This window comes from Arachis ipaensis, chromosome B4 (assembly GCF_059453495.1).
Source record: "Arachis ipaensis isolate K30076 ecotype BB chromosome B4, ASM5945349v1, whole genome shotgun sequence".
Classification (NCBI taxonomy): domain Eukaryota; kingdom Viridiplantae; phylum Streptophyta; class Magnoliopsida; order Fabales; family Fabaceae; genus Arachis; species Arachis ipaensis.
In genome coordinates, this window is record NC_142439.1 from 129,905,024 (window position 1) to 129,932,218 (window position 27,195).

At 34.3% G+C, this 27,195-nt stretch overlaps 2 protein-coding genes across 2 annotated transcripts; both read left to right on the forward strand.

Moving 5' to 3' along the window:
- The first annotated feature begins 3,791 nt into the window (after window positions 1–3,791).
- LOC148569204 (uncharacterized) lies at window positions 3,792–5,334 on the forward strand. Its single transcript, XM_088483305.1, has 5 exons — window positions 3,792–3,947; window positions 4,221–4,313; window positions 4,689–4,791; window positions 4,901–5,145; window positions 5,188–5,334. The coding sequence occupies exons 1-5, from the start codon at window positions 3,792–3,794 to the stop codon at window positions 5,332–5,334; spliced, it is 744 nt and encodes a 247-aa protein (XP_088339431.1).
- A 10,053-nt stretch (window positions 5,335–15,387) lies between these two features.
- LOC148569205 (uncharacterized) lies at window positions 15,388–15,795 on the forward strand. Its single transcript, XM_088484934.1, has one exon. The coding sequence runs from the start codon at window positions 15,388–15,390 to the stop codon at window positions 15,793–15,795; it is 408 nt and encodes a 135-aa protein (XP_088341060.1).
- Window positions 15,796–27,195: the final 11,400 nt, after the last annotated feature.

The window sequence follows — 27,195 nt, forward strand, 5'->3', positions numbered from 1 at the left end:
TATGGAACTATACCCTGGATCAGTGGGTCAGCATACGGTGTCCAATCAACCTGATTCCACACCCTAAGAAGCATCATATACACGAAGGAAAGTTATTGTAGATACAAAAATAAGTCTTAAATAATTATGACTTACGTTATAGATACCGATCCCGTTGAGGACATGCCTCCACTGTCGAAGCCTAACGTCAGCTCTGTCATTAAGTGGCTCCAACCCCCTATAATATCACGAATATTTAGAAATTACAAAATTATTTTATTAACTTAAGAAATGATATGAAAAAAAAATAATACCCCCAAATCAGGGAAAATCGACGCCCGTCAAATCCATCCTATCGACACAGTGGTATATGATGATATGCCTAAGAGAGAAGCAATCCACCGCATCCGTCCAGGTTCTGCTAATGGTAAACCGTGGCCCGACATATCTGACGATAAATCCACACCAATACAACTGACCCCATGACAACGTCCCACATCGATCAAGGTCATCTAATAAAGGCAACCACTTTATATGCACCCGAGAGCCAGAGGCATTCGGAAACAGAATGCCCCCAACGATATGCATGATGTGTCCTCTAGTGTAACGCAGTAAGCGCTCCTCCGATGGGTACTCCTCCAACTACTCGCAAATAATATTTTCAAACAAAGTCAATCGCATGATGTATCTGGAGTCCATGGTCTCCCCGAGCTGCCCACAACTCATGCCAACCCCCAAGAACTCAAGGAACCACTCGCCTCTACCGTTGTGTCCATGCATCTCATCGATATTCAGTGACCTAGTCAGAATGTGCTGGAGGCCACCAAACTGATGCATAATGCGGTCCACCTGATGCCACTCGACGATGGCAAAGCATAAGAGCGGGCATACTACTGTAGCAGAGGCTTCAGCCGCAGCGATCCTATGTGGAACTATACCCTAGATCAGTGGGTCAACATACGGTGTCCAATCAACCTGAATACACACCCTAAGGAGCATCATATATTTAATATTGTAATTTTAAATTTAATTAGGATCAGATTGGTAAACAAATTTGAATCTATAATAATTTTTTTATTTGTAATTATAAAAATGCTGAATTATTAGTATTATTATCAGTGTAATCCACTTCCGGTTATGATAATTTTTAAATTAGTCAAGACCCATACCACTAATTAACTAATTAAGTAATTATACTTCCTAACTTCTCTCAATTTGCATGTACACCCCCACTCTTCCCCAGCTGAATCCTTATTTTTGCTACACACATTGTCTTGCCGTAGAAATTCGTCTACTCCTTGTCGCCGCTGAGCATCGTACGCAGCCTTAGCTCCTTCGCCGTCGTCAGTCAAGTTCTCTTCCACACCATCATCAGTCAAGTTCTCTTCCACACCTTCATCGTGATCGTTGAGGTAACAAGTTTCCATCTTCATGCTAATCCATATCTTCCTCCTATTGCTTCAGTTTCTTGCGTTTTTGAATTGCTGACCATATATAATCACATGCATTCTTTCCTGCATTTTTAATTTAGCGCTCTAGAAGATTAATGCTAAATATTCAACTTTTGATGCTGTGAGCAAAGCCAAATGTACTTTTGTGGTGTTCAATTCATATAGTTGGGACAAATTCTATTAAGGGTGTGTTTGGATTTGCGTTGGAGAAGAGAAAAGCGCGTTTGAGTTCCTTGAACGCTTCATCTTCGTGTTTGGCAACATTTTAATCCTCTAAACGCAGAAGTGATTTTTATCTTCAACCCACGTTTACCAAAAGCTACAAATTCTATCTTTTCTGTTCACCTTCTCATATTGAATTGAAATTTATGTTCTATGTACCAATTATGTCCTTCATTATTTATATATTTATTTTTTTATAATATTTTTTTCTAATACTCTCTTATGCATATTATTATTTTTATGAAATTTTTATTTTTTTTTTGTTTATATGAGTTCTTTTACGGTTATTATTATTTCTATTTTTGTATGGAATATTTTTTACTTTGTATTATGATTCTATTAATCCTATTAGAGTACAAAAAAATACTGAGAGTACTAAAAAAGAAATGTTAAAATTTATTTAAATATTTAAAATAAAATTATAAGATAATATAAAATAATTATTTAAATTTATGTCCTTTTTTGTAATTTTTTTTATCTAAAATAATTATTTACAAAATCAATTTTATACAAACCTCCATTTGCAAACAGTAATTGAAACACACCCTAAATCATATGTCTGGTTGCATTGTAAAGATCAGCAACTGAAATTATTAAATGTTCCCTGTGTAAGCTTCAATATATGTTACAACATTTGGCCAAAGCTAATGACATTAAAATATAGATTAGATTTTAGGCAAACCAAACACTCCCAAGATTCAATTAAATAAATCAAATATGCTTGTTAAACCGGGTTTCATCCCACATTATTTTTAGATATATTTAAAAGATATTAAAAAATAACTTAAAATTAACACAAATAATTTTAGTATGTATTAGGTTTTTTATTTTGTAATTTTCTTTTTAACTTATTTTGGGGTATGATTTAACAAAATGTAACAAAACTAGACATATAATATTAAAATCCAAAAGGGATTATTATTATTGGACTGGAAATGGTTAGGTCTATTATCCAATTTCATACTCTCACTAGACCTGATCCATCACCAGTGAAAAATATGCCACCAGGCCCATCTTTGTGAGTGTATGTTACTTCTATTATCCAATTCTATATTTGTTTGACTTTGTGCGTGTATGTTACTTTTAACTGTCCACTTTCTGTAGTAACCACACCTGTACAAGAGAGAAATCAAGATTACAAAAATTATATACAAGTAAATGATACGAATTCAACAAATAATTTAAACCAACCTTTACTATTTTATCCAATTGCGTTAATTATTATATTAGTCTAAGATTAATTAATGTTTTTTGGCATACTATATATGTTTATACAAGGATTTTAAGATGTCAAGGAAAGCTCGCTACACGAAAGGCACAAGAGTGGAGCCACCACGTCAGCAGCCTCCAGCTACACTTCCTGCGTCTTTACCATCTGCTAACGATGACTAGCTCATCCCCCCGCCTCCCAGTAATGGTGGGGTCTCCGCAGCGGCTCCTCTCCGACCCTTTCTTCTGCCCCGGAGCAAACCAAGACTTGAGCCACAGACCACTAACGGTGTACAAGTGACGGAACCGTGCAATGAAGACATGGACCCTGAGGCGAACGAGGTGGATTCGTTTGGCGAACACATTGACAGGATGTTTGCTGCTTCTGATACTGAAAAGCACAAAGGACGAAAGATTACGGAGTTTTGGGATGTTGATCTCATTGGTAACAAGTGTTAAACCATACGACTTTTTAATTGATTGGCCAATGATATTGTTATGTTTCTCACATGTTGGGCACATTGGTCACACAAATAAGATTTTTTTTATAGATTCTGATGGAATACTCAAGCACACTAAAATGAGTGTGAGGGAGGCTTTGGAGTGGTCTCTTAATGGTAGCAAGATCATACTGAGGTTCAACGAGGAACTGCAAGCAATCGGAGATGGAGCTGGCCTGTTGAGTGGCATCCTAGGAGCGCTGGGTTTTGATTACAACAAATTTCCTATCTATGAGAAGAGTTAGGCAAAGGTGCAGGGCAAAAGACATGGTTTATGATGATTGCATAAAGGTAATGACTTTCGGCATTTTTAATCATATCAAAGCTTTCAACTTACAATTACTTACAGTTGGACATTGTCATTGCAGGAGATGTTCCACTTTCAGGAAGATAGTGGTGGTTGAATAAAAAAAAAACATTTTTGCAACAAATGGGAAGGTCCTGGAAGGATACAAAGGGGAGGCTGTATGACTCGCATTACAAACCAACTTTGACACTTGAGCAGAATCTTAACAACCGCCCAGAGGGAACTCCTAGAGAGCATTGGAGGTGGTTCATTGATTATCGTAATGATCCTGCCACAAAGGTACCCCATTTTTTAAGTAGCCATTGTCTTTAATCCACCTAAGATCCATATAAACGCATATAATACCAACTAATTTTCAGTCTTAGAGATTACTTTATTGCATTCAAGCTTTTTTGGAGTTATATACATTACTTTTCAAAGAAAGAGAAAAAGAACGTATATATAAGTGATACACCAAAGTAAAAGAGATATATAAGAACATTTAACTAGTTATGATACACTCGTATGTATTTATTCTGTGTCTAACCAATGTTACTGTTGATGATATAATAGGCGAAGTGCAAGCAAAACGCGCTGAATCGAAAGAAGCAGCTTTACACGCACACTGGCGGTTCTAAAAGCTTGGCTAGGGCAAGGGAAGAAGAGGTAATATAGATTTTTAATCAAATATAGGTGGCTATCATGGTCTCGAATAATTCTCTATATTTTTAAGCAAATCATTCTTTAGTTTTGATTTATAAGGAATTGACAACTGATACTTATTTCCAAAAAACAAATACTGGAGCTATTAAAATAAGTTCCAAAAAACAAATACTGGAGCTATTAAAATAAATTTACTATTTAGATATAATCAATTACTCAATTCTTGTAAAATAAATGGAGCAATCATTAAATTGTTGACCGATTGAGGTAAAATAAATTGGTTGGTATGTAGTTTGAATTTATTTATAAGGAAGAAGAAAAAAATTATTGGAAAAAATTAAATAGGTGAAACTTATGGTATAAACTGTATTGTCACAGTCACAAAAACAAGGGAAAAGAGTTGGTAAAGGAGAAGTATGGATCCTAAAGCACAAACAATGTGATGGCATCTACATACACGAAGAAGCGCAGAGGATCGGTGTAAGTACACTTAATTAATTATTATGGTACATGTTAGGTTTAATTATTAAAATGTCTTGAGTATGCTATATTCCTAGTGTGATTGTGTATGCTTATTTACATCTGCAGGAAAAAAATATCTGCAATTGAGCAGCTAGATGAAACTATGAGAATATTGTCTGAAAATGATTCCATTGTCCAAGCTCTCGGTAAAGAGCGCCCGGGTAGAGCGCGTGACATAGGTTTCGGGCCGACACCAAGTCAACTCTTTCGTCCGAGTGCGCAGCCGCCGGTGGATAGAGCTCAAATAGAAGAGGCCCAAAGGATGCTGTTTGAACTACAGGCGGAGGTGACGGCCGAGAAATTGAGAAGGAAGGTGGTGGAAGATGAAGTAGCAGCAGAAAAATTGAAAAGGAAGGCAATAGAGGATGAAATAGTAGTAGAGAAAATGAAGAGACATGCATTAGAGAGTGTGCTGAGTTATCTAGTCCAACAGCAAGGTGGGGAACTGCCACCAGACATCGCTGCACGGATGAATTCTTTGGATGGATATGGCGAAAAATAGAAATTAGGAAATATGTGATAGTTTATTTTTCAGTATATGTTTTGTTTATGTTACTATGCAGCATTAATTATTAGCCGAATACTTTACTTTTTTGGGTAACTATTGAAATATTTTATTGATATTACAATAAATATGTTAGTTTTTTTTGCAATTAAATATTCTTGAATTTTTTACCTGCAATATAGAACTTTAGAGGGGAAGAAAAGATTTTTAAAATAAAAAATACTCCATATAATTAAGAAATACTCGCGGATTAATTAAATAAATCAAAATAAGATTTTAGAATTTATAGAAAAAAGTGCGTGTAAACAATTAGCGGTGGTTTAAAATCGTCGCAAATAAATACCATATAAAAACACAAGAAGCAAATAGCGACGATTAAAATATGTCGCAAATAAGCTGGCTAAATCTCTCTTGGTCATATAGCGGTATAACTGTCGCTAAACCAACCGACGCAAAATAATTGATTTGTTGTGGTTAAGTCAGCAGTTACTGAAAATCGCCGCAAAATCTCATCCCTGCCCCCTTATGTGCTGCGTTTGTATTGTTGCTGGTGTTATATTTAGCGGCAGTTTAAAATCACCGCAAATCGGTATTAATCGCCGCTATTCTCTGTTATTGTTGTAGTGTACATTGGTCAATGTCTTTAGCAAGTGCTCTCAAATGTCCACAACGGGATAGAAGAAGGTATATCAATGGTTGTGGACACACTAAAATCAGGACTTGAGACAGTACTAGGACAATGATCTCAGGTTTAGACACCTCCAGACCATGAACAAGGAAAATAATAGGGCTTTAGCTAAAGATGGATCGTTGCATTATGGGGGGTTAAGGCATTCTGGTGGATGATCGCTTCGAAAGGTTACATGTAAGTCGGTCGTCATAAAATTTCAAATAATATTTGTCAAGAGGAGAGAGGCGATTAAGATGAAGATGCAGATAATTATTAAGACCCTTAATAATTTTTTTTGGTCATTTATCATGCTTTCTTTATATAATTTGACATTTTATAGATTTCGTATATTTTTTCTATTTTTTATTCGTAGTATTAATATTTTAATTTATTATTTTAATAAAAAATACAAGTATATAATTTTATACTTTGTTTAATAGCTATTTAAATATAAAATTTGATAATGAAATTTTAATATATTTAATTAAATAATAATTTTAAAAATGATTATACACTATTGTCGGATTTAGAATAAAATCAATCCGACGATAATTAATTTATTTTGTAAATAAAAAATGAACCACATGATATTGTCAGATTTATAGTTAGAATAATCTATTAGTAACGATTATTTAATTCGTCAATCTTACGGTTTTTATCTTCGGATTAATCTTATAGTAATAGTTTAATTATTAGTCTCAGATATACAAAATGTATTGGTAAAATATTTCCATCGAAATTTTTTTACAAAAAATTATTATATATAAAATTATAAGATTTTTTTACAGTAAAATTATATATAAAATTCATGAGAAAAGATTCGTCGTTATTTTTATGAGTTGAAACCCATTTTGGCCCTTGAAATTTGGGCTTGGCCTTAATTTCGACTCCAAATTTTTAATTACTCAATTAACACCCTCAAATATTGGATTGTGCCTCACGTTTGCCTCTATAGTTATCTCCGTTAACGAAGAGCTGACGTGGCACGTTAAGTTGACACGGTGTGCATCTACGTACGTAGCACCTAGCTTGCCAGAATGAATGCGTGATGAGTGAATGATGTGGCAAAAAGTTGTTTTCACTTAATTTGACTTCTACGTATATATTAAAACCCTAATTTGCATGGACTCATATTGAGTGAAAACAACTTTTACCATATCATTCATTCATCACACATTCATTCTGGCAGGTTGGATGCCACGTAGATGCACACCGTGTCAACTTAACATGTTACATCAGCTCTTCATTAACGAAGATAACTATAGGGACAAAAGTGAGGCACGATCCAATATTTGGAGGTGTTAATTGAGTAACTAAAAATTTAGGGGTTGAAATTGAAACAAGCTCCAAATTTCAGAGGTCAAAATGGATTTCAACTCTTATTTTCATATTAATTTAGGAATGATATATTTCAATATCTATTTTTTGTTTTTGAAAAAAACAAGATATCATATGTATTAGACTAATCATATGGTCGGTATCAATTATTAATTTTATAAAATAATTATTTATTTATATCGTTTTTAATTTAATATATTTACTAAAATAACTTATTTATTATTATTATTATTATTATTATTATTATTATTATTATTATTAGAACAACAATAACAACAATAAGATTACAACAATGATAAGTGTTTATACTATGGTCTAAAAAATAAAGTCATCACCCAAATAAAGCTAATCCAATTTTACAGAAGATCCATAGAAGCCTTTAAAATTCAATAACATCAATTTAGAAAGCCATATGGATTAACTTATTCGATCTACTTGAAAAAGGGTTATCATAATCTGTGTCCGATTCGATTTGCATAACAAGTAAGACTTTGTCATCCACTATTTCAAATACGATATTCACAGTTTAGCCACTACCTCAACATAGGATAACTTTATAAATACTGAAGAAGAATTATTCACTACTGCAAGTAAAAAAAATTAGAGTGATGACCAAATCATCACCTACCTCTATAAATATTTTACTAATTTTAAGTATTTTTCATTCTAAATTCACATAATTCTACTTAAAATCCTTGCTAATTTAAATATCGAAATTCCTTATAAGTACTTCTCACCACCATCTAAACGAAGACATCAAATAATTCATTGTCGTCCCAACAAATAAATCAAAAGGATTTTAAACTTTTGAATATTTAATTTTAAGCTAGTTGAAATTTTCACTATAAAAACTCAATTTATAGTCACCAATTCAATGAATTAGATACCTAATTCATCTACCACCCTAGAGCTCAAACTAACTTTAAGACCACTAAACTTGAACCAAACTTAGTCAACATCTAAATACCAACACAACTTTCCAAAAAAAAAAATGTATTAACTAATCCGAAATCCATACCCCCAATAAGGTTACTTTAACACAAATTAATTTTAACTTTCTTTAACCTATCTCTCTTGTTTTTTTTTACTCTAGGTTTCTTATTGCTTCCTCACACTGTCACTGATTCAACATTTTTCAATACACAAGAGAAGATAAATAAAAGAGAAAATTTTCCTTTCCTCTTCTGCAAGATGTTAAAATGACATTTTTCTCTTTTTTAACTTTTAAAAGACCTCCCCTTTAATACATTTTAAATTTTTTGTATTAACTAATGTTAACTTTATCCATTTTTCAAGAAAAAATAAATTATTTTTTACAAAAGTACCCTTTAACAAAAATTTTATTTTTTTGTCATAAATTTTACTTGCCAAAATACTCTTTAATAAATTATTTTTTTTCTAAAATATCCTTTAATAATTTTTTAATTAATTATGATTTTATCAAAATTTTTGTTAACAATTTTTTTATATTTTATTATTAATTTTTCGATATCAATATATTATTTTAATATTAAAAAAATCTTAGTAAGATTATTTTTCAATATCAAAATATATTAATTGTTATACATATTAACAATGGTAAGATTTTTTTATTTAATGTTAAAATAATACACATTGATATCGAAAAATTAATAGTAAAATATAAAAAAATTATTAACAAAAATTTTGGTAAAATCATAATTTAATAATTAAAAAATTATTGAATGGTATCTTAAAAAAAAATAATTTAATTATTAAATTTTTTTATAAAATATTTTTGTAAAAATACAATTTAATTAATAAAAAATAATTTATTAAATAGTATTTTCGTAAGCAATATTTAATGATAAAAAAATAAAATTTTTGCTAAAGAGTATTTTTGTAAAAAATAATTTTTTTTAAAAAAATAGATAAATTTAACATTAGTTAACACAAAAGATTTAAAATAGATTAAAGAGGAAGTTTTTTAAAAGTTATAAGGGAGAGAAATGTACATTTTATAAATAGAGAGGAAGGGAGTGTCATTTTAGCATCTCGTAGAGGAGTGAAGTGGAATTTTCTCTAAATAAAATAAAACAAATTTTCAGTAAAATCAAGTGGGAAAAGATAAAGCTCTCTGATTTTAGAGTGATTACCAAATGTTCTTTCTTTCTTTCTCTCGATCCCCTCTTTAAAAGAGTGTCAACTATATAACAATGGTCAATTTCAAGAATAAATTTCTTGCCTCTCTGATTTCAGATCCATTGCAACAATAAATTGATTGCTTGATCATTTGCACGAGTTAAGGATTCTTTCAAATTAGTTTCATTTTATTTTTCCATATTTGTCAAAGGATTATTCATGATTAGATCCAAATTATATCATTTCTTTTATTGCTGCAACTTATTTAGGAATGTGCCATTATTCAAATTATTTCAATTTCGAATATGATGAGTGAGAAATGTTGCACTTGTTGATTCTAATTATGCTCGTAATTTTGGGCCTGCATTATTGAACTCACATATCAAATCACACTAGTTATTTAGACGATTAATTCATAATTCAACAAATATTTATCATTATTAAAATCATTAATTTTTTGCATTGTTTTAAATTCAGCTCTTTTTCTTTATAACAAACATAATAATATAAGAAATTTATCAGAGGAAATTAGAAATAGACAAATTAAGTTAATAGACCTTCTTTTTGCGAGTTTGATGATGATTTCCCTCAATTATAGTGTGTTGCTCTTTTCTTGCCTAGTGATTCATTAGAGGAAAAAACACAACTAAAGCAAGTACATCAAGTAATATAAAGAATTTTCATGCAGCATACATTATTAAAAAAATGCCAATCATCTTAAAATAACTTTGAGCACAATAATAATCTGAGCTAAAGTACGAGTAATAAGAGGAGTGCTAGAGGAGCAGCAGAAATTGTGATATATAATTCATAAGGCATAAAAACACGTGATCCGCAGTTTGCTTCAAATAGCAGTTAGCATTGGTAAACAATACTTCTCACCCTTAAAGAAAAAGAGCAACATATAAAAAAGAGTGTCAAAACATTCTAATTATACTTACAATATAATGTTTAATCATTAAAAATATTATACAAAAATTCTTAATATCTAATTTCAATTTATTATAAATTAGATTTAATTGCCTAAAAAAAAGTGAAAATAATAATTCTTGAACTGATGAAATTAATCTTAAATAAATCAGAATTGTATTTTTTAAAATTCAAGATTTTACATATCTTCTATTTAGTAAAGGCGGTGATGAAAAATTTGTGGTTGCGGTGGGAGACGATCATCGGATGAAGACGGACCAATCTAGCCTTGTAGGTTGTAGTTATTGTTAATTAGTTATGCACGAGTGATCATTTATGATAGATTAATCTTTAATCTATAAAATTAGAAGATATTGTAAAAAAAAAAAACTATATATGAGTATATAACGTGCTAGTGCAACTGGTTTTTTATTTTAAGGGCAAAATAGACGTTTTAAACCATTAAACCAAAATGAATTCTACTATATAATAAGTTGTTCCAAAATTAAATAAAAAATTGATTTTCAAATAAAATTTAACTCATTTATCAAGACTCAAGAGATAGACTTCATGTCTCTCATATGAAAATGTTCCAAAGATGCTTAAAGCAAGGAAGAAAAAGAAAGAAAGCAACAAGAAAATAAAAGATGATAAAAGAGAAAAATTATTAAAGAAAAAGAGAGGAATTTAAAAAGATGAAAGCATCTTTAATCTTTAATAAAGCATAAAAAGCAATTATAAAAATTGCATTATTGATACAGCATCAGACAGTTGTCAATAATTGGTGCGTGTATGTCTCCATTGAAAAGCTCTATGCTTTTTCAAATTATTAATAATAAGCTCTAAAAATTGATGTTTTTATTCGTATACAAGAACTAAAATTATTGTAAATTGGAGGTATTAAATATTAATTGAATTGGTAGTGAAATTTATCTCTAAAATATTTAAGTAGGTCATTAAAAAATTTATTTCAAAATTATTTTAATTATCTTAAAGTTTAATTATTCTGTCGGTTCCTATAATTTTACTGAATTTTCAATTAGGTCTTTATACATTTTTTTTCTTTTCAATTAAATCTCTATACCATATCAAATTTTGTAATTAAGTCACTGCCATAACAAAAATATTGGAATTAATAAAATATTCTGTTAAACAAAATAAATATGTCTAACATTTGACTGAATATTTCGTATAATTTAACTAAATATTCTATTAATTTTAACGTTTTTGTCACAATAAAAACTTAATTACAAAATCTGATATAGTATAAAAATATAATTAAAAAATATAAAAATTTAATTAAAAATTCAGTAAAAATATGAGAATCAATTTTTATCTAAAAAATGTTAATAACAAGTGATTTTTTATTTATTTATAATATTATAGTGGAAAGTACAATTTGATTCTCAACCTTTAGTTTAGATCTTATTTTCTTTCATAACTTTTCGTGGGAAAATTTTTATATGATTTGTTGGAGTGAAATTTTAAAAATGGAAATGATTATTAGTAATTTCAAAATATACGGGGAGCAATAGAATTTATTGGGGTGAGTTATAAATATTTAATTTAAAATTTCAAAAAGTAAAATCTTGAACATTGAATTGTCTTTTTTTTTTAAAAAAAAAAACGAATTCGCCAACGGTAAAATGCTTTTGTTTTTTCTCAAAAAGAAAATTTGTAAGGAATGCATGGTCTTTTTTATTTTAAATATTTTAAAAATATACTTTTATTGGTGACGTGTATTCTATTATACTCGGAAGCAAGATCATAACCGAAAACTGACCTTAAGGTCCGGAAACAAACAAGCAGAGCGGAGACTACTGACTAAACCATTCACAAGTCAGCATTATCTCCTAGCCGTTATCCACAACAATGGAACCCACTACCCAAACTTGATCATGATTCTGCACAAGTTAAAGATACTAACAACGGCGCTAACCAGGAATATCGGAACAAAACGGACTGAAACTGACACACCACTCGCCTATAAAGCCAAGCCAAATAACCCATAAAGTCTCAAGTCACAGAACTCACTCTAGTTCATTATCTTTATTTCTCATAATTCACACACTTACTTGAGCGTCGGAGTGCTTTTTATAGGTGCTCCCGCCGCCGTGTTTCAGAGCACCGAGGTTTATTTGCAACGCTGTTTCGGACGACGTATAGCTCGGCTTAGGAACCAAGCAACCGTTCAGAAAGTCACGCACCTCGGCTCACCCAGAATGGAACATTTGGCGCCCACCATGGGGCTCGAGAGTTAATCTAACCCCACTATTTCTTCCATATTGCACTTTGTTCTTCTCTTTTTCGCAGGGTTTTTCAACCTTCCAACATGGCCGATAACGGAGTTCACCAACTCACTCAGGCCGAGCTTATGGCCGAGCTACAAGCAGAAGTCAGAAGACTTGCTGAACTGTCCACCCAAAACAGCGCTAGTAAACGTGAGGAGGGTAGTTCCAAAGGCCCAGTCCTAGGCAACGCAGACCTATTAAGCGTCAACCCGCCAAAGGAGAAGCTGACCTTAGACAACCCGTTCTCCGAAGAAATCACCAATTACCAGATACCAAAGAATTTCACACTACCTTCCTCGCTTGAGCCATATAAGGGGATTGGTGACCCCCGGTCTCATTAAGAAATTTCAGTCCATGATATTTTTTAAGGCCCTAACAATGAGCCTGTGCTTTGCAGAGCCTTCCCTACTTACCTTGACGGTGCTACATTACTTTGGTTTTCAAAATTACCTGTAGGGTCAATCTCCTCGTTTGAAGAGCTGGTGAAGTCCTTCATCGACTATTTTGCAGCAGCACGAATATACGTACACAGATCAGATTACCTCAACACCATCCGCCAAGGTCCACAAGAAAGCTTGAAAGACTACATGACCATATTTGCAGAAGCAACCATAGAGATACCAGAAAAGTTCAGAGAGACAATCGCGGTTACTAAGCTGAGGACGTTAGAAGAATTCCGGGAAAGGGCGGCTGGACAAATGGAGATTGAATAGCTCCGTGAAGCCGAAAGAACAGAAAGAAAACAACCTAGGAGGGAGGAAGACAAAACGACGAGGTCAGCGAATAACAAAGACTCCAGAAAGCAATTCAGGCTCACCCCAAAATTTGAAAACTACACCAGATTCAACACAAAGAGGGAAAATATAATTAAAGAAATACTCAACACTAAAATCATAAAACCACCAGCAAGAGCAGGAAGCTATCAAGATCAGCGATTTGTAGACAAAAGCAAACACTGTGCTTTCCATCAAAAGTACAGACATACAACTGACGAGTGCGTGATAGCCAAGGATCTATTAGAGAGGTGATAAACTACTATTTTATGGTTTATCTTGTACTAATTTGAGTGGTTTTTATCAACTCTTTACTCACTTATTCATATAAATTGCATGGTTTTACATTTTCCTTCCTAAATTTTGTTCTATAATTGGAAACTTGCTTCCCAAGCCTTTAAATTACCAAATATTAATTCTCCCTTTATACCATTCGATGCCTTGATATGTGTGTTAAGTGATTTCAGGATTTATAAGACATGAATGGCTCAGAGGATGGAAAGGAAGCATGCAAAAGTGGAAGGAATACAAGAAACTGAAGGAACTACTAAAGCTGTCCAACCTGACCTCTTCGCACTCAAACGGTCATAACTTGAGCTACAGAGGTCCAAATGAAGCGGTTCCAGTTGCGTTGAAAAGCTAAAATCCGGGGCTTCACAAAAATATATAATTTACCATACCTGCCCTGAAGATAGGCGACACGCACGCGTGGATCATGCGCACGCGTCACCTGGAGAAAACTCAATCCACGCTCACGCGTGACAGTGCCGCGACCTGTACGTATCAGAAATTGCTGGGAGCAATTTCTGGGCTGTTTTTGACCCATTTTTCGGCCCAAAAAACACAGATTAGAGGCTATAAAGTGGAGGAATTGATTCATTCATTCATCCAACATTCATAATTCACAATTTCTAGGTTTTAGATGTAGTTTCTAGAGAGAGAGAGGTTCTCTCCTCTCTCTTAGGTTTTAGGATTAGGATTTCTCTTATTTTATGGTTATTTCTTCATTCCATGTTCAATGTTCCTTTAATTTAATTTCTCTCCTATTTTTATATACTTTATCACTTAGTTTATTTACTTTCCCAATTTGATTTATGAACTTTCCCATGTTAGAATTGATATCTTTATTTAATATAATTTGAGGTATTTCAAAATTAAGATTGTTTCCTTCTATTTATTATATAAATAATTTGGATTTTTCCCTTTTGGCTTTGGATAAGTAATTGGTGACACTTGAGTTGTCAAACTCAGCGGTTGATTGAAAATTGGAAATTGCTGATTGATTTGGATCCCTCTAAAGCTAGTCTTTCTATGGGAGTTGACCAGGATTTGAGAAATCAAGTTGATTAGTCCACTTGACTTTCCTTTATTTAGTAAGGGTTAACTAAGTGGGAGTACTAAACAATTCTCATCACACCTGATAAGGATAACTAGGATGGGATTTCCAGTTCTCATACCTTGCCAAGAGTTTTCATAATTATTAATTTATTCTTCTTGCCATTTAAATTACTTGTTCCCTATTTCAAAAACCCAAAAATATACCTTTTTCCATAACCAATAATAAATTATACTTTCCTGTAATTCCTTGAGATACGACCCAAGGTTTAAATACTTCGGTTATAAATTTTATTGGGTTTTGTTACTTGTGACAACCAAACTTTTATATGAAAGGATTTTCTATTGGTTTAGAAACTATACTTGCAACGCGATTAATTTTATAAAATTATTTACTAGCAGAAATCCGCTCGTCAAGATGTTAGCTCGGCAGGGCCTCCTAGATAAATACATCGAAGGAAGAAGACACAAAGAAAACGGCAGAGACCGAGAAGAACGCCAACAAACTTCGGAAAACAAGGAGGACAATAAATGATCAAACAATACCCCACCAAAGAGGATTATAAACTGCATATCCGGAGGATTCGCCGGGGGAGGCGAGACAACCTCGGCACGAAAACGGAGCTACTGCGCGATGTTGGCAATTGAAGGAACAGCACCACAAGGCAACAAAGATGCGCTCGACCTAGAAATCACTTTCAGTCAGGCAGATATATGCTCGACCGCTCCACACTTAGACGATCCAATGGTAATCTCCATTCAAACAGGGGAGCTGTTGGTAAGAAAAGTCCTTTTGGACCCAGGTAGTAGTGTGGATGTCCTCTTTTATTCTACTTTTCTAAAAATGAAATTATCTGAAAAACTCATGCAACCCTCATCCGAAGAACTATTAGGATTCTCTGGAGAAAGGGTCCCGATCAAGGGTTACATATGGCTAAAGACTATGATGAGAGATGACTCATTGTCACGAACTATAGATATACAATATCTGATAGTTGATTGCCTCAGTCCTTACAATATTATTCTTGGAAGACCTCCTTGAACATGTTCAGGGCAGTAGTATCCACCTTTCATCTATGTGTTAAATTTCAGGCACAAGACGGCAAGATAGTGACACTCCACTCAGACCGCCAATAAGCTCGGGAGTACTACAATGCAAGCCTAAAGAGGTCAGACACAAGAAAGAATTATCAACAGGAAGTCAAAGCAATTTACAGCCCAAATGAGGTTCTATCCCTAGCCGAGCTTGACCCTCGAGGGGACACCGAAGAAAGGCCTCAATCAACAGATGAGCTCCAGAAGGTTCCGCTGACATCAACACCAGAACAAGTCACATACATCGGCCAAGCACTGCAAGGACAAGAAAGGTCAGAACTCATAAAGGTTTTACAAGCAAACGCCATCTATTCGCCTGGACCCCGGCGGACATGCCAGGTATAGACCCAGAGATCATTTTCCACAAGCTCGCCACTGATAGAACAATCCGACTTATAGTTCAAAAGAAGAGGAATCTCGGAGCAGAAAAACCAATGGCAGCCCTAGAAGAAATCAAAAAGCTCCTCAGTGCCAACTTCATCAGAGAAATCCGTTTTATCACATGGCTGTCAAACGTGGTAATGGTAAGGAAAAATTCAGGTAAATGGTGCATGTGCGTCGACTTTACAGATCTGAACAAGGCATGTTCTAAAGATGCCTACCCTTTACCATGCATTGACAAGCTTGTAGATAATGCATCAGGTTTCGAAAGCTTAAGCTTCATGGATGCATACTCTGATTACAACCAAATCCTCATGCATCCAGAAGATCAAAGCAAAACAGCTTTTATAACTGAACATGGAAATTTTTGTTATAGAGTAATGTCATTTGGTCTAAAGAATGCAGGTGCAACATACCAACGACTAATGGACAAGGTATTCCATCATCAAATAGGTCGGAATATGGAAATCTACGTGGACGATATGGTCGCCAAAACCACCCAAGGAAGATCACACTGTGAAGATCTCAGGGAGATATTCGAACAAATCCGAGTGTACAAAATGAGACTCAACTCGGAAAAATGCGCCTTTGGGGTACAAGGATCCAACTTCCTCGGATTTATGCTGACCTCACGAGGAATCGAAGCAAACCCCAAAAAATGTGATGCAATACTTAACATGGCAAGCCCTAAAACAATGAAAGAGTTACAACAGTTAGCAGGAAGAGTAGCTGCCCTGTCACGATTCTTGCCAGCGGTATCAAGTCGATCATACCACTTCTTCCTGACGATATCAAAGAATAAGAAATTCAAGTGGACAAAAGAATGTGAGACAGCATTCACCGAGCTCAAAGCCACCTTATCATCACCACTGGTGTTGCAAAGACCAGAAGTCGGTAAACCCTTATACTTATATTTATCCATTTCCAGTTATTTTATAAGCTCGGCTCTTGTCATTGAGACAGAAAAAATACAGAAGCCAGTATACTTCGTCAGCAGAGTCATGCAACCAATAGAACAGAGGTATCCGAGGATAGAACAGCTGGCTCTAACGCTAGTAATAACAGCAAGAAGACTCAGGCACTATTTTCAGAGCCACACAATAATCGTGAGAACGAACCAACCACTAAGGCAAGTACTGATGAAACCAGAGCTGGCTGGACGATTGACCAAATAGTCTATTGAGCTCTCTGAATTCGACATTCAGTTCCAATCAAGACCGGCCCTGAAAGCACAAATCCTCACAGACTTCGTCTCTGAACTCACACCTGACGACCACCACTACAACAAGGCCTGGGAGTTACACGTTGATGGAGCATCAAGCCGAGAAGGAAGTGGGGCCGGGGTAGTCCTGAAAGAGGGAGACACAGTGATAGCCGAGCAATCCCTCCACTTTCACTTCCCGGCGAGCAACAACCAGGCCGAGTATGAGGCACTCATAGCAGGACTAAAGCTCGCCCTCAACCTCCAAGTACATAGCCTAACCGTACATCGTGATTCTCTACTAGTGGTCCAACAAATCCGATAAGAATTCCAGGTAAAAGATCCTCTGCTAGAGCGGTACTAGCTCATAGCAAAGGATCTCATTTCGAAATTCGACACATTCACCATATTACACGTACACAGAGAAAAGAACATCCGAGCAGAAATTTTATCTAAACTTGCTGTCACCAGAGCAGAGACACAAGCATCAACATTATCACAACTTACACTAATAAAGCCTAGCATTGAACTATCATCTATAGCAAATATTAACCACCTCCACGACTGGAGAACACCCTTCCTTGAATACATTAATGCAGGTACCATACCCAAGAACGAACTCAACCCACAACACTTCAGACGAAAAGCAAGCCTCTATACAAAAGTAGCAGGGGAACTATACAGGCGCGGTTTCTCACAACCACCGCTAAAATGCCTAAATAAAGACGAAGCAAAAAAGGTAATGGATGAAATTCACGAAGGCGTATGTGGAAATCACATCGGAGGGCAAGCTCTGGCCGCGAAGATCATCCGAACGGGATACTATTGGCCGACCATGAAAAGGGATTGCATAACAAAAGTCAAGGCATGCGACAACTGCCAGAAGCATGCCGCCATCTCTACGAAGCCTGCCAAAGTATTACACAGCATGGAGGTAAGTTGGCCTTTCCACAGATGAGGGCTCGATATCCTCGGCCCGTTTCCAATAGCTCCAGGCCACGTAAAATTTCTTTTAGTATCAATAGACTATTTCTCAAAATGGATAGAAGCACAACCACTAGCAAGAATAACTGCCGAAAAGGTACGATCTTTCATCTGAAAAACATCATATGCCGATTTGGAGTACCAAAGGAGATAATATCGGACAATGGTAGACAATTTACAGATAACAAACTCGCATCATTTCTAAAAAATTTTAACATACAGCATCATTTTATCTCGGTCGAACACCCACAAACCAATGGGCAGGCCGAAGCTGCTAACCGAGTTATATTGCAGGCAATAAAGAAAAAGCTCAATAATGCAAAAGGAGAATGGGCAGAGCTAATTCCAGAAATATTATGGAGCTACAACACAACAGTACAATCCACCATAGGAGAAACGCCCTTCAAACTAGTCTATGGGTCGGAAGCATTAATCCCTGTTGAAGTCGGCATCCCAACATTAAGAACCGAGCTATACAACGAACGACACAATATAAACGCGAGAAACTCCGAGCTTGATCTGACCGAAGAGGACAGGGAAATAGCCGCCATCAAACAAAGAGCTAAGAAACAACTGGTGGAAAGAAAGCATAATAAGAGAGTCGTGCCGAGGACGTTCAGCAAGGGCGACTTAGTACTCAGGCGAACAGAAGAAGCCAGGTGACCTCCTTCGCATGGAAAGCTCGTCGCAAACTGGGAAGGACCATTCCGAGTAGCCAAAGTACTCGGAATGGGGGCTTACCAGCTCCAAACACTACAAGGCAATCCAGTACCAGGAAATTGAAATATTTCTTCGCTAAAGTTGTATAGATCGTAGTTTTTACAAATCACGGATGAAGGTACTCTTTTTTCCCCTTCATAGCTTTTTTCCCAAAAAGAGGGTTTTGCATAAGGAGGGTTTTAATGAGGCCGGACGCTATTATTCTGAATAACATCAAAATCAGACAACTAATAGCTGGTCTGATTTCCACCTTATTGTTTTCACAAAATATCAATCGCTCGAGCACACTAATAAACGAATAACGGGCTCTTTCCTACCAATCCTACTTAGTACAAAAAATATTCAAAAGACTACAATTACGTATACAACTCAAATATTAAAGTCACCGAACTGACTCAATCTTAGTCAGCATAAAGGATATCCATATACAAAAAACAAACATTCACAAACATGTCTAATAAACGGCACCACAACTGGGTCGGCAAAAACCCAAAAGTTATCAACATACATAAAAAAAACAGACAAACAAGTCTAACAAAACAAAATACAACATATCAGGAAGAAGGAGTATTCTCGCCATAATCTTCAACCATCCCGTCCACAACAAGTTTTCCACCAATGACCACTTTAGTCACGTCAAGACGGTCGCAGTCAAAGTCCGGAGCAAGCAATGCAATCTGACTAACGGCACGATCAAAGTCAGAAGAGAACATCTCCATCCCAACTTCTTCTAACTCGTGAACCCTCGTAGTTAGCTTACCCTTAGAAACATCACTCTCTTTGATATCAGCCTACATCGACCGAATCTGATCCCTTAAACGAGCCACCTCCTCTTCAACCTCCTTCGTTTTAGCTGTAGTAGCAATAACAACACCATATTTTTCCTGTGATGACTTTTTCAGTTCACCAATTTTCACCTTGTATGACTTCTCCAGGTCGGCAACCTTGTCCACAGCCTCCTGCTGCTCGGCACCGATAAGCTCGGTAGTCCGACCAATACACATCAAACGAGAAGCCACAATCTACAAAGAGTGAAAAGTAATAAGAACAAAGCGGCAAAAGGAAAAACAAAGGTAAAAATAGCTAAAAGTCAACCTGAACAAACTTCCCCAGGCCTTCCATACCAACTCGGCGAGTCATCAGCATGTCACCTGGATACTAAGAAATCCTATCCGAGAGCTCGGCGCTAGGAAATTGGTCACTCCACAAGGAATGGTGACTGGAACCAGGAAGGAAACCATGCAACCTCTTCTGCCGATAAAAAACAGACTTACTGCCAACAACCTCTCTGTCTCCCTCAGAGATAACCTCCAAATATTGATCAGTTTCATCCCTTTTCCTCTTATACGAGGAAGCAGGCTGAGCAGTGGAATAAGCAACATCACCACCACCCCCACCCTTAGGAACTTAAACCCTGAAATCACTTAACACACATATCAAGGCATCGAATGGTAATAAGAGAGGATTAAACATAGCTAAATTAAGACCAAAGAAGCATATTTTCAACTATATCACATAGTTAGGAAGGATTTGTAAAACCATGCAATTAGTATGAATAAGTGAGTAAAGAATTGATAAAAGCCACTCAATTGAGCACAAGATGAACCATAAAATAGTGGTTTATTAGAACTCCAGAACCACCTATTTCCCCAACAGTATCCTTCTCTTTTTTCTTCTTTAAGAAGGATTGAAACCGAGAAGGGTCAATAAGAGGGACTCGTCCACCTATCCAAAAAACAACAGAATCAGTACAAAATACAGGAAAGGCCAATAAAAAACAAAAAACACAAAAAGTTACGTATATAAGCCTGCAGACACACAACATCACCAGAATCGTAAAAACCAAGCAACTCACTAATTGACAAACATTCCCCACCAGCCAAACCCTCCACCAAAAACTCCAACAAATACTCCTCCTCATCAGTCCTCTCAACAGCCTCAAGAATTTGGCTCGACTCCGAACACCAATAAAGAGGAAACTTTTCTATAAGCTCCTCGTCCAGATAAAAAGGGTACTCCGACTCCACAGAACGAATTTTAACAAACAAAGACTTGAAATTTTTGAAAGAAGATTTGTACAACAGAAAAAGAGAACGACCCGGGAAACTACTCAAACAAACCCACAACCCCTTACGAACCCCTTTGGATTGGAATAAGGAAAAAAAGACAGAAAGAGAGAAAGGCACAGATAAGAACTCCATTAAACACTAGAAAGCACGAACGAAAGCTCAGGCATTTGGGTGCAGCTGGGAGGGTGCACAGTTAAGTTGGGTAAGAACGTCACATTCGAAAGCAGAAAAGGGAAATCTCACGCCCAGTTCAATCATACAGGGGGTATACATATAGAAATACCCCCAGTCACCTCTCCTCTCACAAACCCTATCACTGCTAGAGCAAGGAAGGAGTTCGATGGCGAAATTTGAGCCACCTCTCACAAGATTCAAACCTCTTAACTCAGACATGGACTCGACACTGGTAAACAAAGAGGAACGAGTCCTCACATCGTCGTGAACCCAGTGGTAGGGATCATCCTCCTTAACTTCAACCACTTTCAGTTTTTCTTTTCCTCTTTCTTTCGCCATGGATAAACAACAACAGTAACAGTGAAAATAGGAAAAAAAGCACTAACCTTTCGAAGTCATGACGGGGGTTAAACTGTAAGAAGGTGAAACAGCAGAGTGTAAGTTCCAAAACAAAGGAATGCTATTATTGCAAAGCCCACTAACTTAGTAGGTAGCTTAATTCATAACCACTAAAAATGTGAAAAACCCAAACATCAAAGAATCGCATTAAAAGCGACACGTTTTGCAAGGACACAAGCGGACAAAGAGTCTTTCAAAAATCCATTCAAATTCCTTCAACGAACAAAGAAAGCCCAACAAAAATACCCACGTGTGAAGAGGGTCAGCTTCAATTCCACTAAGCTCGCCTACCATTCTTACACAACGCCAGACGAGCTTGGGGGCTATGACGTGTACCCCATTATACTCGGAAGCAAGATCAAAACCGAAAACCGACCTTAAGGTCCAGAAACAAACAAACAGAGCGAAGACCATTGACTAAACCATTCACAAGTCAGCATTATCTCCTAGCCGTTATCCACAACAACGGAACTCACTACCCAAACTTGATCACGATTATGCACAAGTCAAAGATACAAACAACGGCACTGACCAGGAATATAGGAACAAAACGGACCAAAACTGACACACCACTCGCCTATAAAGCCAAGCCAAATAACCCATAAAGTCTCAGGTCACAGAACTCACTCTAGTTCATTATCTTTATTTCTCATAATTCACACACTTACTTGAGTGTCGGAGTGCTTTTTGCAGGTGCTCCCGCCGCCGTATTTCAGAGCGCCGAGGTTTATTTGCAACGCTGTTCCCGGACGACGTAGAGCTCGGCTTAGGAACCAAGCAACCGTTCGAAAAGTCACGCACCTCAGCTCACCCAGAATGGAACAATTGGGATGAATTGTTTTTTTTATTCTTTTTTAATTTTTAAAAAATACAATATGCCAAGAACGAATTCCAAATTCTATATCTATAAATAATAATATTAATCCTATTGGCGAGAATTCAATTCGTTTAAGTATACGATTGCTAATTCGATTTTTATTGGATTGGATTGTGAGTGAAATAGACTGAGTTACAGGTAGAGTCAAGTGAGAAATTAAGTTTAAACTTACCCGATCTACCTATACTCTTAATATATTAGAATATGTAGTTAAAAATTTTATATATGTATAATAAAGTTGATAGAGATTGAACTTACATTCTTTTTATTTTACAATTTTATACATGTATAATAAAATTAATAGATTGATGATTATATTATTTGTAATTTTAATATAGATTTTATTATACTTTTCTTGTTTTTAATTTTAATATAGGTTTTTATAATTTTTTGTTTGACTAGTATGTTTATAAAATGTGAAATAATTAAATATTATGTTTGATTGAAAAAAAATTAATTTTTGTTGGAGATAGAATGGAGTGGAGAACTTTAGAGTGCGGTTAAACTTAAAATTAAAAAAAAAAATCTTCAATCCACGTGTAAAATAGAGTGCAATTTTAGAAAATTTTTAAATGTTAGAATGAAGTTTAAATTTTTTTTATCCAAAATGATATACCAATTAAAAAGTGACCTTTTGTTTGGTTCTATTTAGAGAAAAAATCTTAAACTGCCTTCAAAAGACATCTAGGCTTTCAATTAAAATGAAATATATATATATATATATATATATATATATATATATATATATATATAGATTAATAGAACATGTTTATGTGACACATTAAACTGCTGATCTATTATTCTTATATATTAATATGTATTTCTTTTATTCAATTTTTATAAGTAACAAAAAAAGAAATTATTTATATAATAAATTTAACTAATGTATATGAAAAAAAGTAACAAAATATAAAGAAAAATTTTAAATAGTCCTTGACAATTATCCTAAAAGACAACGAGATTTCTAATAAAAAAATTCGTTAATTTTAAGAGCATTTTTAATAGAGTATTTTTAGAGTATCACTTTTGATATTTTCAAGAAATGAATTTATTTAGAATTGAAATTTGCATTAAAGTGGATATATGAAATGAAACTAGTATCACTTTAGAAATACGGTATCACTTTGATATAGAATTAATAAAATTTTGTTATTTGTATAATTATGTTGATAAAAAAAATATAAAATTCTAAATGAACTATGACTAAGTATTGGAGAAGTAAATTTTACTTTGAATTTCAAACCACTATTTATAATATATATATATAATCCCACAAATATTTTTGCATAATCCAACATGAAATTGAAATTAAAATTAACATTGAAGATGCTCTAATTGACACTTAATAGATAAATTAGTTAATTAACATACCGCATAAATATGTTCTATTAATACGAAATAGAGATTATTAATGGAGAGACCATTCATCTCAAAAAGTTAAAGATAAAAAATCCAAAACAAAATTTTTTACTAAAAATCTTGTAGTCCTTTAAAAAGCTTATCCGAAACCGAAATGAATATTCACCCTCTTAATTATGTCGTTAACATTTTTTTTTTTATTTTACTTTTGTCTTCAAGTTAAAATTAATGTTCTATTCCAGTTCTATCTCCTCTCCTACATTGTTCAACCGTGCTCCATATTCCATCTCCCTACCACCCTCCCTTGTTGCTTTCCCATTCTACCAGCATCCAAGTAACAAAATTTGCCATGGATTCTACAATCCACTTTCCAACCTTTTGGATTTTAATTTTCATTTCGGTTATGCGATTTTGAAGAGAAGAATATGAGTAGTATGAGTATATCTGTTAGTTTGGTGATGAGCGAAAATTGAATGCGCTCGGATATTAACAAGTGCACTAAATCGCTTTAAATAATACTATAGTAAATGAATATTGTTTCCATAAAATTAAAGAATTGAGCAAATAATTTTTAATTAAATCTCTAATTAGATCGAATGAATTTGGTTTTTAGAGGCTAAGCACGTGAATGCTTGTTGTAAAATTTCGGTTAATTAATGAATAATTAACTAATAAATTTATTATGAGCCAAAGAGGTTAATAAATTAAAATTTATAATTTAAAAAATTAAAAATATTTAAAATATGAATGAAAACAGTAATTTTAAAGGTTTTGACTCAAAATTGGACCAACGGGTTAAAACGAATGAACCGAGCCCAAGTCGGATCCAAAGCTCACTCACTAACACCCCCTAACCCACCTCACTTCAGCACACTCTCCCCCTCCTCCCCCCCTCCTCCTTTCATAAAGCAACCAACGTTGCTCTAAAGGAGAAGAAAGAAAAGAGAACACTATTCATCTTATTCTTCAATCTCCATAACTTTTGATCTGAACTCCGATTAACGAGTTGTTTGTGGCCACGCATTCGTCTCGGAATCCTCTTCAATCATATATAAGTCTTGTGTTAAGAAACTCTAAGCTTATTTTCCTGTTTTTTATTCTTTTCAAATTTGCATTTTTGGATTTTATAGTGTTGAGATATTGTAATTTTAATTTTTTAGGGGTACTCTAGGATAGATTCTAAGTGAGTTCCATCTTAAATTTGAATGGATTAAGGTAAAAAAATTTAATCCCTCCATTATCCTTAATTTTGAGTGAAAATCCTAGTATAAATGTTGAATAATTGTTGAAATTAGATTGTATGGAGTAGCTTAGTCGATTTGGTGCATAATTTGGATGCTTGGGTTGATCGCGGAGCGCTAGGCGAAAGTTTGGAGGATCGATTGAGGCTTGGGTTCATTCGGAGAGGAAACTCAAATATTGAAAAAAACTGCTGTCATTGAGGTACGAGTTTTGGTTTCAAGTAGGCATTATGTAAAATTATGTAAATGTTTAGGTTAATTGGCCCTAGGATAGGTTTGGATTGAAATTGATTGTTGTTGTGATTAGTTCAATGAATGTGTGTTGTATATGTATGATTAAATTAGTGGCAATATTGATGAGAATTGTTGGAAATGAATGAATTAGTGATGAATGTTGTAGTGTGAAAATTTAGGCCTAAGGCCGAGATAGGATGAGAAAATCCCCTATGAGGTAAGTGAAGGTAAATGGTGTGAATTATTGAATGGGATGATTGATGATAATTTGGTTGTGACTTGTGACATTGTATATTGAGTGGTATTATTGATTATGATAATGACTTATGAGATTGAGTATGTAAGTTGGAGTTTGATTGAGAAATTGAGTATATGATGTTTTATATTGTTGTTGAGAATGAATATAATTGATGGAGTGTGTTAAATAAGTTTGAATATGGATTGATTAGGTTTAGAATGGTTGAGCATTGATAAGTGAATGATTCTAATTTGGTTGTGAATTATGGATGTTGAGTATATGTGTGATAAAGGTTGGAGTTGGAATTGCTTGATTAGATGTGGAAATAGTTAGGAAGGATAGTAAATTGATGTATGCATGCTGAGTATGTTTGAAAAAAGTTTTGGTATTGTTTTTAGTTGAATTGGATTGAGAAATGGGTAAAAATGAACATTTGGGAAGTATGGTAAAAATGAGTTTTTAACCAATTTCGACGGGTCATAACTTGGTATTCGGAGTTCGGATTTGAATGAAGTTTCTCTTAAATTAAAGATGATGATGAGAACTTTAAATCGGTTTAGAAACAAAGAAAAATGAAATTTTGTAGAGGAAGTTATGAGAGTTTAAAACTGGGGTTTAAAAACTGAAATTTTTGAGTATTACAGAAAATCAAAAATTCTGGTATGTGTGCGCAGGCACAGAATAGAACGAGTGTTGAGGGTCATGCGTACGCACAAGGATGATGCGTAAAGTTTTATTTTTTAGAGGTCGTAGCGTCTCACCACCTCTATGTTACGATTTAAGCGTAAAGTTTTGTGTTGTAGGTTGTTATACTTGTGAACCGAGAATGATGGCAGTGATAGTAAAAACATTTATGAATTTAAAAGAAGAAAGTGGAATGAGAATGTTAAAAGGTTTTAGAAAGGTTTACTTTTTAGAAAAAATTGTTGAGTTTGGAAAATTTATATTTAATTAAAATGATGATCAAATATTATTAAAATATTAATTAAGAAATTATTAAATTGTTATTTGTTTAAATTGCTTCCAAATGGGTTGTTTGATATTTTTGTCAATGTGTAGAAAAATTAATTTTCAATAGTGGGCCAAAATACAATCAAGCCCAATGTGACTATTGAACATTCAGCCTTGTGCAAAATTAATTAAATCAAGTGGCTGAATGTTAAAAGGAAGAAAGGAATCCAAAGAAGTCCAAGTCCCTCAAAACTCATCAAAAATTAAAGAAAGAAACATATGGCCCAAGGACTTTAAGCATGCTTTGGTTGCCTTGGTAACTGGAAGTCAAAAATTCAATTTGATTTAATCACATTGAAAGCCTTACACGTTATTTTATGTCTCGGGTAATGGAAGTGGGAGTTCAATTTGGTTTAATTCTATTTAATGCTTTTTTCGAAAGTTTTCTCTCTCTTCTCTCTCCTTTCTCTTGCTTTCGGTCACTTCAATCTATCAGAGAAGAAGATAGAAGAAGATATC